Below are 12550 nucleotides of genomic sequence, written 5' to 3' on the forward strand. Positions count from 1 at the left end.
TTTCTAGACTGAAACAACTGATTGATAACAAATGACTTGAAATTTATTCAGAAGGCTACATGTAGGTGATACTATTATGGGAGTGGAAGAAAATATAAGTTTTACCCAATCAATATTAGTATCTTATACTCACATAATCCAATGTGCAAATTAACTTTGCCTCCCCTTTCCTTATCTGAAAGGTCTAGTAAAACAGGGCATTGAACCTGTGATCAAATTTTTGGAGGAATGTTTCCAGGTGGACAAAGTATATATACACAACAGGGATGTGCATGAACTGAGGGGGTCCTGCACAGGTTCATGCTGAGGTTTGTGTACTGGTTCGGTGCCATGGGGAGGTGAGCTGTGAGTGGGATCTTTTTTTTTTTTTAAAGAGGAGAGCAGGTCCTTACCTGCTCTCCGCCACTGCATGCAGCTTCCTGCAGCAGCAGCGCTCTTCCCAAGAACCTGCACGTGGCACCCGCATGATGCCATGTTTGTGCTGGAGCCACATGTGGGTTCTTGGGACGAGCTCTGCCCCAGCAGGAAGCTGCAAGCTGTAAGGACCTGCTCTCCTCTTTTTTTAAAGATCCTGCTTGCCACTTCCCTCCCCTGTGGTGCCTATCCAGTTCGGAACCGAACCACTGCACAAACCTCGGTTTCAGGAAGCTGAGAAGTACGATGGAAACAAATCCCCAACTAGGAAACTGCTTGCCTTTTTCTTTCTGAGTCCGAATGTCAGTCAAGCAGGCCTTGGCAGTTCCTAGGGCAACCAACCACTTTTGCCTTTCACCAGCATTTCTGGCTTTCAGGTAGAAGTACTGTTCTCCAGGGATAATCAGATCCATCCGTGTATTATCTGCAGAGTGAACTAAGGTCAACAGAGTTAGGATGGACACAGGACACTTCCTCCTTAGAATTATCAAGGAAGGTCATACTGTAGCCTCTTGCCTTTCTTAATTACCTTGAATTTCACATACTGCCATTTGGATGCTGCCCTTACAGCCTTTCCAAGCATCTTCCCGTGAGTCGTAATAGGACAACACCCCTCCTCCAAGAAGGAACCATCGAGGCTGCCAGCCTGGAAAGGAAACAGAACAGTATTTTAATAGTAAGCAGACAACAGGCACGTGTATTTATTTATCTATCACATTTCTATAGCACCTAGTATGTGAATCTCTAGGCAGTACACAAGGTTAAGAACAGTTAAAATTGTGAAAACAAATAAAAACAATCTCACAAGATAAAGACATTAAAATTTTCAGTTAAAAGCCTGAGAAAACAGGTGCATCTTGAGGGTCTTCCTGAAAGCAAACAGAGAAGGAGAAGCTCTTATTTCAACAGGGAGCATATTCCAAAGCTTTGGGGCAGCCACAGAGAAGGCCCGGTCCTGAGTCTCTACCAGATGAGCCAGTAGCAACCGTAACCAGACCTCTCCAGATGATCTTAATAGGTGACAGTGTTCATGACAAAGAAGGCACTCTCTTAAGTACCCTGGACCCAAGCCATTGAAGGCTTTATAGGTAATAACCACCACTTTGTATTTCATTCAGAAACATAGCAGCAGCTAGTGCAATTCTTTCAAAATTGGTGTTATATGGCCCCTTTGGATTATCTGGCTGCCGCATTCCATACCAATTGTAGTTTCCAGACTATGTACAAAGGCAGCCCCACGTATAGTGCAGTTCAGTAGTCAAGCCTAGAGGTTACCAGCATATGCATCACTGTTTTAAGGTCATTTACCTCCAGAAATGGACATAGCTGACCTATCAGCCGAAGCGGATAAAAATCACTCTAGGCCACTGCCTCAATCTGGGAAACCAGAGAGAGTTTTGGATCCAGGAACACTCTCAAATTATGTACCTAATCTTTCAGGAGGAGTGTAACCCCATCCAGAACAGGCAGATCTAAACCATCTCTTAGCTCCCGAGCCCCCACAGTCAGCACCTCCATCTTATTTGGATTAAACTTCAGTTTGTTATTCCTCACACAATCCATTACCGCCCCCAGGCAGGCATTTAGGAGGTTATGCCATTTCCCGATGAAGTTGATAAGGAGATATAGATCTGGGTATCATCAGCATATTGATAACACCCTACACCAAATCTCCTTATGATCTCTCCCGGCGGTTTCATGTAGATGTTAAAAAGTGTTGGCGACAGTATGGCGCCCTGTGGAACACCATACTTTAGCTCTCACTTTGCAGAGCAACAATCTTCAAGTGACATCATCTGGAATCTACCAGACAGGTCAAAAACATCGTAAAACAGTGCCACCCAATCCTACCTCCCAAGTGATCCAGAAGGATACCATGGGCAATGGTATTGAAAGTCACTGAGAGATTGAAAAGAACCAGCAGAGTCACAATCGCTCTGTCGATAGCCATTGGAAGATCACCCATCGGGCTGACCAAGGCAATCTCAGCCCTATCACCCACTTGAAATGGGTTTGAAATGGGTCTAGATAATCTGTGTCATCCAAAACTGCCTGATTTAACTGTATTTACAAATAGTAAATCTCAAGAAGTCCCTTTGAAACCAAACTTGTTAGAAAATAAGCAGAGTTCCCCAAACATCTTAATAATTTGGCAACGAGAATTCCATCCAGGTACTCAACAGGATCAAAATATCTACCCGTTGAATTAAAAACTGAAAGGAAGAGGAGATGACAAATGAAAGTTGAGAATGGAGCACTGAAGAATTTTCTTCATAAGAGAAGACGAAGGTGTATTAGATAACAGAATAACACGAAGGTGCATTAGATAACACAATAACACGAAGGTGCATTAGATAACACAATAACACGAAGGTGCATTAGATAACACAATAACACGAAGGTGCATTAGATAACACAATAACACGAAGGTGCATTAGATAACACAATAACACGAAGGTGCATTAGATAACAAAATTGTGTTATCAAATCAAGTCAGGCTGAGACACATCTTTGTTGCTATGTATTATCCAAATGCAAAGAACTGTCAGGTTAACTTTATTGAAAAGGGCATTCCCTAGAGCGTGGCTTGCATTACCATTGCCAGATCTATGTGTCTTCTGCACACACTAGTTCCCCATGGAAGTGCTTAATCTGGTACAGGGCACAGGGGTAAAAAACCCACCTTACTCTGTGTGAGTACACCCACCCATTAAAACTCGATGTATTGGGTCTACTGTATGTCCTGTTGACATCAGAAGTGAGACAAGTTGAACGTGTCCCAGAAGTGTGATGCAGCAGCTAAAAGAGCCAACACAATCCTAGACTGCACTAGCAGAGGCACAGTATCCAGATCATGAGAAGTAATTATTCCATTCTATTCTGCACTGGTCACAGTCCTATTCACAGTGCTGAATAGTGCTGTTTTTGGTATCTGGCTCCATGTCAAGCACACATGCTAATTTAATCTTGACTTGCAGCCAAACACCAATCTGCCAGTATGGCCATTAAAGCCTGGGTCTAAAGAGCACAGGCGAACCAGTCAAATCCCCCATGGCTACTGAACTGATGTACTGTTCCAGAGCAATAACGTATCTGCTTTCTAATACCTAGCATGAGAAGAGTACAACACACATAGGTGTTGCCAGAACAAGTCCAGCAACTCAATTAGTGTCCTTTCGTGGAGAGAGGCACGAATGGGAGAGGCAACCAAGTGAAAAAAGGAGTAAGACATCAACATACATTAAAGACAACACAACACAAGAGCCAACATGAAGGGGGAAAGAACGACCCACTGTTATAAGTTATTTCTGAACTGGTAATAAAGCTGTGTACTGAAAAGGAGCGAATTGCTTCAGACCTCAATGGTATTAAACATGACCATGTAAATAATACATAGACTCTCAGTCAACATAAGCCTCTAATTCATTCTTGGGCTTCTGGTCATAAATAACCATAAACTATGTTCTTTTGTCTGACTACAGCACTAGAACCTCTCTGCCCACACACAAGTAATTTACGACCTTCCTATCAGGAACTGTACCACGCACTTAACCATGTGCAGAAGGGTAGGCAGAGGTGCCACTGCCCTATTTGGTCATCTGAAAACAAAATATGAGAGGGAGGGAAAGTGTGAGAGAGAAATGAGAATCTCTTGGGAAACAAAAACTAGGCGTTACTTGACTGCCTTGTCACTGTGCATGGCAATAAAACACAATCTTCATTACACTGGCAGCCAAGCTTCTGGAGTAGCAAAGAAAAAAGATCGTTTATTACAGAGGCACAAATGCGGAATAGAAAGCAGAAAGTTCAAAGGGCGCCAGTGACTTTTTAAATGTCAGACTTCTAAAGAAAATGCATCGGGTGAAGTAGGCTTTTGCTTATGAATAAACATGTCAGTCTTTTAAGGGGACACAGGACATTCTGCTGGTTTTGCTACAATAGTCTAACAAGTCTAATTTTTGGAAATACTTTTCTGGATTTAGCCTAAGGTTTAAAACATGAATTGATTAGTCCATTAGCAGTAATTTAAAATGTAGGGTTTAAATTGGATTTTAATTAAGAGTTGTTCTCTAGGAAAAGGATGCTCATGGCAACCAAAGCATATAAATGCATGCAGATTTCCCTGTGTTATTTAGTTAAGAGAAGTGGTTCTCTTCGTTTGTGCTGAGACATTGTAATGATTTTATTTGTATCTGATCCCATAGTTATATAAAACGATGTGGTCTAGAGGACACAGTATCGAAGGTAGATTCAGGAGGCTTAAGTTGATATCCCTGCTCAGCCAGGAACTCACCATGAGATCATTCAAACAACCGGGTGGGCAGGGTGGCGGGTGGACAGGAAGGCTGGGTAAACTGACCTTCCCCCTAGATGAGCAAGTTCTTGTTTTGGGAGCACAAACCATGCTCCCATACAAGCAGCTCCAGAGGCCAGGACAACATGTCATGGCCTCTAAGGATTCCACAGTGCACTGTGCGACACACATGATGCATTGGGGGATTTCCCCCAAGAGACGGGCGCTCTAGGCACCCGTCTCTATGTGCAGCTGGGCTGGAAGCAGCCCGCCTCGCACACGACCAGCAAGCCCAGGTTAAGGGAGCAAACAAAAACTAGGTGTTACTTGACTGCATTGTCACTGTGCATGGGAATAAAACACAATCTTCCTTAACCTTGGCTAGCAGCCAGGCTAAAAAGCTGGGCTAGGCGGTGCTGGCCCACCAGGATTGGGCCCAATCCCGGCTGTTCTCATGTGCAGCCTAACCAAGGCAGGGCTTCCTTAGCCTTTGTTAGGCTGCTCATGAGAACAGTCACCATGTCACCATGGGCAGGTTCACACAGCCGCTGAACCTACTTGCAATCTCCGTCAGCCACTTGTCTGCAGTTGTGTGAACCCACCCTGTGTCAAGAATCCCATGTTCTCTCGGAGCAGGAAACCTGGATGTTTAACTATCTCCTGCCTTTGCTCCCTTGCAGCTGAGACATTATGCCTCTGAACCTGGAAGAAGCACACAGCCATCAAGAGTTGTAGACACTGGTTGTCCTCCATAAATTATGTCAATTATGAAAAACATCAGAGCATAAGACTCCAAAGTATATTCTGAATGTTAAAGAGCCTGTCTTAGAGATCTGATTTTTCAATGTTAAAGAGTGAGGATCTGGGATCAGTACAGCAAATGTTCCAGCAGAGTGTTGCCTGGGCACCTCGCATTTTCACTCTAGTCCCTAGAAATCTAAAATAAGAATTTTACCTTTGTGCAGGACTGGAGCCTATCACTCTGATGCTGGCAGTGGCACCCAGGACAAACAGCAGAGTTTGGAAAAGTCCTGGAGTCTTGTGTGTCTATTCACACATGACAAACACAGCTAACTACTCCTGGAATCTGTTCAAACTCTGCTTGGTTTAAAAAATGTGGGAACTAAACAAAAAAATGTTATGATTGTCAGTGGATAAAATAATGCTTCATTAGAACTGGCTGAGAATGTAATTACAACCATTATCTTACAGGAGGAGAAAGAGGTTCCAACCTTATTCAGACAGAATTAAGGTCTCCCTTAAAGAAACTTTTATGAAGGCACATCAGAATTTCCATGCTGCACCAATCTGCTCAGATCTAAATATTCATATGCACTCAGATCTTTTGCACATGTGATTATAGGCCATTCATTGGAGGCAGGGACCAAGATACAAGTGGACTAAAGCAAGTTAATGGGCATGCCATCCTCGACAAGAAAAAAGGCAAGCCTTTCTTACTATGCTTCTACCATTTATTGCTTCTGAAAACTGAATATCTAATACAAAATGCAAAATCCGCAATGCAAAAACCTCAAAGAGATTCACAACAGATTGTGCTCTTCAGGGTTCAGATGTGTTGACACTCTACAATTTGACCACACAAACGCAGCTTTACTACTGCTATGCTCTTCTAATTTAACATTATCAGACAACTCTGATATTGATGCAGATTAACTTGAGTTAGTATGTGGAAAGATGCTTGGAACTGGGTTAATCCCAAAGCCATATTGTGCTACTGCGTCAGATTTAATCTGAACAAGCTATACAGCAAGACTGTCAAGCCACATGCCCTCTAAACCAACTTTATAAATGAGTATGCTTTATATATCTATTCAACGGCCCAAAAACTGCCAGTTTAAGACCAGAGTTAAGGCTATCTCAATTTGGCTCAAGCTCCACAAAGCCAGGAAATTGGAACCTAAGGCTGATGCCATAACAGATGTGCCACGTGATCAGTAATGAGGTTATGCAATGTCACAAATTGTGCTCGCTTACAACTTGCCCTCCATGCACCCACAAGATGGGAAGGATGGAGTGCCCAGCACCAGTTAAAGATGCCACATGCTGTCCTGCTCCTGTACTGCCTTATGAAGCATCTGAGCTTTACTGCAGGGGTTTTCAAACAGGTCACCAGATGATGTTGGACTAAAACTCTCATCATCCCCAGACATTGTGGGATGATATTCTACAGGAAACCCATTATGCTACATTCCCAGATCCAGAAGGAAGAATCTTGAACTCTCACATCATTCAGCAGGGGAGTTCCAGGGGCTGGCAATGTAGTCAGCCTTTTATCTTTTCTTTATTAAAAGATTTAATATACCGCCCAATCCACAGACTCAGGGTGATCTGAGTCTATGTGACCCCCTTCACCTGCCAGAGCAGCAGCATCCTTCTCATCCTCAGGTGTTCTGAGCATCAATAGAGGCTTTAAAAACAGAACTGGAAGGGACCAGAGATTATAGGAGACACTAGTGACTCTAACATCTTCTATGGTCTATGGGACCATCATAAAAGTTTTTAGCATCTTTGCAGTCTATAATCCCCAGCATAAAAGAGGCAAACCTTGACAAAGGATAATAAAGGAGCATCCAATAACTTTTCTCCCTGAGTTTGGGACACGCTTGGGGTGCTTCTGCCATCCAGTCTTTACTGGAGTGCACCATAAAACCTCCCTTCTGCCGAGTCAGAATAAGGATGATGAAGGGTGTTAGAAGAGGTCCCCCTCCCAATGGTTGAAGCTGTCCTGCTGCAAGCTAATGATGTCCACAACAGTCAGTCATGCATCAGCTCACAAGAGAACTCCTGAAGCAATACAAATACTTCATAAGACAGTATAGGACTAGAACAATGTGAGGCATCTTTGCTCATGTCAGGCACTCCATCCTCCCCATCCTGATCTGGGCCTCAAAGACCAAGGAAAAATGTGGATACATGGAGGGCAGGTGGGAAGCAAGCACAAACTGTGACATTGCACAACATCATTGCTAATCACATGGCACATCTATTAAGGCATCAGACTTAGGTTCCAGTTTCCTGACTTTGAGGAGCTTGAGCCATATTGAGATAGCCTTAATTCTAGTCTTAAACTGGCAGGGTTTTTTTTACCATTGAATTCCCATGGTTTGTGAAAAGGAAATTTATGTTTGTGTTTCTGTGTGTGTGTTTGTATTTGTGTGTGTGTGTGTGCGTGCGTATGCGCACGCACACAACATAATTTGGATTTAAAATCCTGATAGAAAGAAAGCCCCTGCTGTTGTCTTACGAGTCCTGTTCAAGAAAAAGTGCACTTTCAAATATCCATTGTTTGTTTTAATTACAGTATTATGAAAACTGTACCCTGTTTACTGATGTGAACTTTCAGGAGTCCACTGGGGAATGCTTTTAACGTTCATAATAGCCAAGTGCTGATAATCCTTTAAAAAATATAATAAAGATGTGTTTCCACTGATAGTCATTATTTTTTTATAGTAAACTGCCTAGAGTTTAATGAATGATTAGGTATGATAAAAAGAGAACAGCAGCAAGCCGGACTATGACTCACAAAATAAAATTCAAACAGCATACTGTATGAGGTGAAAGAGCTGAACTTCACTACATACTTCCCCACCCACTACTTGCAAAAAGAATAATCTACTTGTGAATAGCTCCAAACCTTGGAAATGACAACTCCTCCCACTCCCACCTAAGTAGATTCCACTGGGAAGATGTAATGTCTTGAGAATCCCCTAGAGTAACTCTTTGGATCATGGCCAACAAGACTGAGTGGCTGGAATCAGAGGACTTCAGCTCAACTCATGTGTGGATCAGGATGCTTCTTTGGCTGCAATTCTATACACATTTACTTGGGGAGAAGCCCTATTGAACTCAATTAAACTTATTTTTAAATAAGTGTGCATAGGTACAGGGTGTAACTCCTCCTTTTTTGAACAAGCAGATACTTGATCAAAAGAAGCAGTGCATGATGTGCAACTACTGGACGGCACAGAAAGCTGGATTCAGACAACAGAGTAACTTTTAAAAGTAAGTTTCTAGCTCTCATGGCTGCTGTAGAACAATTAGAAACATGTGTGAAAAGTCTAGGAAGGGAAGAAGATGACTTTAGAAGCACTTAGTGCTTGCGTGGGTGAACTTCAGGTTTGTGGTATCCCCTCTGTTTTTTACCAGAATACCAAAGGTACAAAATCATGGTAGGAGGGTAACGCACAGGAAGATGAAAGATGCTGGCTCAGGGAGCAAAGCCAATTACCGACCACACTCCATGAGGACATACCTAGGATGACCTTCATGTGCAAATATATTGACTGTATCTTTAGGTCATCTCTAAAATAATATCAATGCTATAGTGGTCAAGGAAAGACCCTTCATTTGTCTGTCTCTAAACAAAATTCTACTGGCCTTTCAGCTCACATCTTTCTTGTCCTTCCCTGTAAGATGCAAAGTCCAATATCTGAAAGATGCTAAATATTACAGCAACATTGTATAAATTAAGCAAAATGTTCACATCTTCACAATCTTGAGTCAAGCATTTGGATTCTAATTGTGCAAGGGCGGGGGGGATGCAGCAGTTATTTTTCTTCTTTCTTTTCAATTGATTTTTGCCACTGAGAATAACCATGTATCAAACAAACTTCTTGTACTATTCTGGGCTAAACTGCAGTATCATTCTATGATAAAGCAACCTTTTGTTCTGACTCACCCATACACTTTTCTTGTAAGCATACAACAGAAACTGCCACACCTCCCTATATATTTTATATTGACATGGCACTGTCAAGAATTCCTTTGTGTACTGAGCAAACTGCACCCAGTTTTCCTGCACCCTTTTATTATTCCTTATGCACATATTCTTGTACATGCGTATAAGACATAAAGACAAAAAAATCCCCTTTAAAAAGGGTTAGAATGCAGCACACAGAGAAAGAAACAAGAGGAAGTGAACACATGTAGCTATTTGACAAACAGTTTAGCTTGGTCCGTGGGTCAGCTGGCACAATATTTTTCCTGTACTTTAAAGATCTCCCAAAGTACATATTTGTATGGTTAAATGTTTGAACCAAGCAAGAATGGAGAACGTTGTGTCAGTTGGAAAAATTATACATGGTTACATCTGTTGGAAAACATGCCATAAGGATTAGGGGGGACTTTTTTTTTTTTTTGGTCATATGTATGATTGCCCAGTTAATACATTTCATATGCCCACATGAGCATGAGTCTGAACTGCTCATATGTATAGCAACAGAAACACTGCATGAAACCATATTTTTCAGTATCACTGAAATCAACTAAGAAGTGCCATGTTTAGTGAGGGGGTAACTAACTTGGAAGAGCTTCATCTTCACATTTCATTAAACCACTTTGACATTTATTGAAAAGCAAGTGTATATGTCTTATAAATAAATACAATTCATATGGGAAACCTTGCAGTATAAAAGCTGAGCGGGTTGATAAAGAAGGTTTTTACTAAAAGGGATTTTACTGTGTATCATTCCGAAGAAGGCATCTTTTAAAAGAACCAATTGGAAACAAACCTTGAAATTTGATTAAAGGGACTGATGTGCAATTCTATACATATCTACTCAGAATTAAATCCCACTATGCTCAATTGGACTTACTCCCAAGAAAATGTGCATAGGATTGCAGCCTGAAGCACTTAAAAACAAAGCAAAACAGTAAGACAAAACATTTTGATTTATGCCTGTTTGGTGTATGCCTTCTGGGATCTTGTGGACCAAAGATAAGCTTGCATTTTGCCACTTACCTATTCATGTAAAAGGAAAGTAATAATTCTTTCTAGGTGAGTGGATTGGCAGATTCCACCACTCAAACTGCTATGGGGTTCATATGTAATGATGATTCTCAGGCACAGGTGAACTAGTGCTCTCTTTTGTTCTTTTCTATAAGATTAAACTAACTAGTTTAAATAAAAAATTGCAGATAGTCCTGATCAGGGCTGTAGTTATAATTGAGTGGATGGGTTCGAAGAACCCGGGTCCTCCAGCTCCTGAGGATCCCCCAGCTCCACCCCTTCCTATTTCCTTCATTATCTCCCGCACTTCGAGAGGCCGCCAGGGAGAGCAGTGAACACAGGCCCCCTCTCCCCTAGCTACATGATGGTCCTGATGGTCCTTTAGAATTAAAATCCACAACTTGAAGTAGGACAGTACTGTCAAAAAGCATTAAACAGCAGGCGTGTAACCATAATAGGGCAAGGGGAGACAGTTGTCTGGGGGCCCACTGCCTTGGCCCCCCCCCAGAGGCAAGTCACATGACTGACTCCCCCAGCCACACACCCTGCCCGGGCTTCCTTCAGTTGTATTCATCCTCCGAAAATGCTGTGGGTGTTGACACCTGGAGCTACCAGAACAATATGTCTTTTTAATAAGCTTTTTGTTACCACTATTCAGCCTCATTTAAGATTTCTTTACTTCATCAGCTGAGCTTCAGTGAGGGGGGGCATTTTATAATCTTGTCTCTGGGCCCACTCCAACCTTGCTAGGCCCCTGTTAGTTAGTTAGTTAGTTAGTTAGTTATTCGATTTCTATACCGCCCTTTCAAAAATGGCTCAGGGCGGTTTACACAGAGAAATAATAATAAAATAATAATAATAATAATAATAAAAATAACTGTGTTAAACAGCCCCTTCAAAAGTACACTGCTTAATGCTTTGTGACTCTTAAATTGATCCTAATAAAAGTATTGTCTTAATTTGGACTGTAGTTTAAATCAAAGCACTTTGGTTCCACTGGTTTGAACATGACAACTTCATGGCCCAAGGAATAATTTCCAAAGCAGAGAATGTGCTTTCCAACTTTTTAAGCACCACAGTAATCAAGACACAGAAATGCCCCATAAGATATATTATATATTACAGGCCTTTGACTTTAGTAAATTGATGAAGTTAATCTCTGGCTTTATTAAAGCATTATATTTCTTCTGCTGCTGCTTCTTCTTCTTATTATTATTATTAATAATAAAAGAATAACATCCCACTGAATGTAGAAGGAAACTTCAACAATAATGATAAATAATAACAACAACAACAACTCAATCTCTATTGCTCAGTGGACAGCTAATGCCTCTAAGTTTTGATCTTATCCTCCAAACTAGCTAATAGGCGAGCTGGTGCCAGAATGCTTCAGCTCGTGTCTGGGGCTCGTGCCTTGGGTCTCTTCGATCTCCATGGTGTGATGCCCCGGCACTACCTGGGACCGCAATACTTCAGGAACATCAACACCTATGTATCTATGGCAGCGCCTTCCTCCTTGGTTTACAGAGCACTCAAATCGCTTTCTCAACACACGCACCACACTTCCTGTCCTGAGATCAAGAGTAGGAAAGGCCCCGATTGCTCAACTTGGCCACTGAGGAGACAGCTAGGGGAGTGCAGAAGAACCAGGCTACTCACCGCTCAGATAGTTGGTCCACTTGTACAGTACTCCCTCCATGGTGACAGGGGCCCCCCATCCAGATCTGCTTGGGACAGGGGAAGCCTCCCCCCGCTAGCCTTCCCCCTCGGGGAACTTTCAAGCCCTCGGCCACCCCCTAAGCCCCAAGGCTGAACCACGAGCACCCAGGTCCATCCTGAGTCTGCCAGGCGTCCGGCCCGCCTCCCTGTCTTCTCCTTTCCCCCGCCCCCCACCCTACCCTACCAACCAATCACACAACACTACGCTTCTAGCGCAGCAATCCAGGCTGCATCGCAGCTACGGAACTTTGCTCCTCTTGAGGAGTAACGTAAATGTGTCTCGGAATACAAATCCACGTGATTGGGAGGGAGGCGTGGCTAGAACGCCCGAAACCAGAAAGGTTCCCGAGAACCAATGAGCACGCTGCTGTCGC

The 12550-nt window shown here is 42.5% G+C and overlaps 1 protein-coding gene across 2 annotated transcripts in view; it reads right to left on the reverse strand.

Moving 5' to 3' along the window:
* PLEKHA8 (pleckstrin homology domain containing A8) overlaps window positions 1–12332 on the reverse strand; it is a 47091-nt gene extending 34759 nt beyond the window's left edge. Inside the window, exons 1-3 of one of the 2 annotated variants that reach the window (XM_053263758.1) lie at window positions 12117–12332; window positions 944–1060; window positions 695–838 (exon numbers count right to left, since the gene is read on the reverse strand). In XM_053263758.1, coding sequence (XP_053119733.1) covers window positions 695–838; window positions 944–1060; window positions 12117–12156 — 301 coding nt within the window. In that variant the 5' untranslated portion in view covers window positions 12157–12332. Of the gene's footprint in view, window positions 1–694; window positions 851–943; window positions 1061–12116 lie in introns of both variants that reach the window. The other variant, XM_053263757.1, reaches the window with a different exon arrangement.
* Window positions 12333–12550: the final 218 nt, after the last annotated feature.

Source organism: Hemicordylus capensis, chromosome 6, assembly GCF_027244095.1.
Source record: "Hemicordylus capensis ecotype Gifberg chromosome 6, rHemCap1.1.pri, whole genome shotgun sequence".
Lineage (NCBI taxonomy): Eukaryota > Metazoa > Chordata > Lepidosauria > Squamata > Cordylidae > Hemicordylus > Hemicordylus capensis.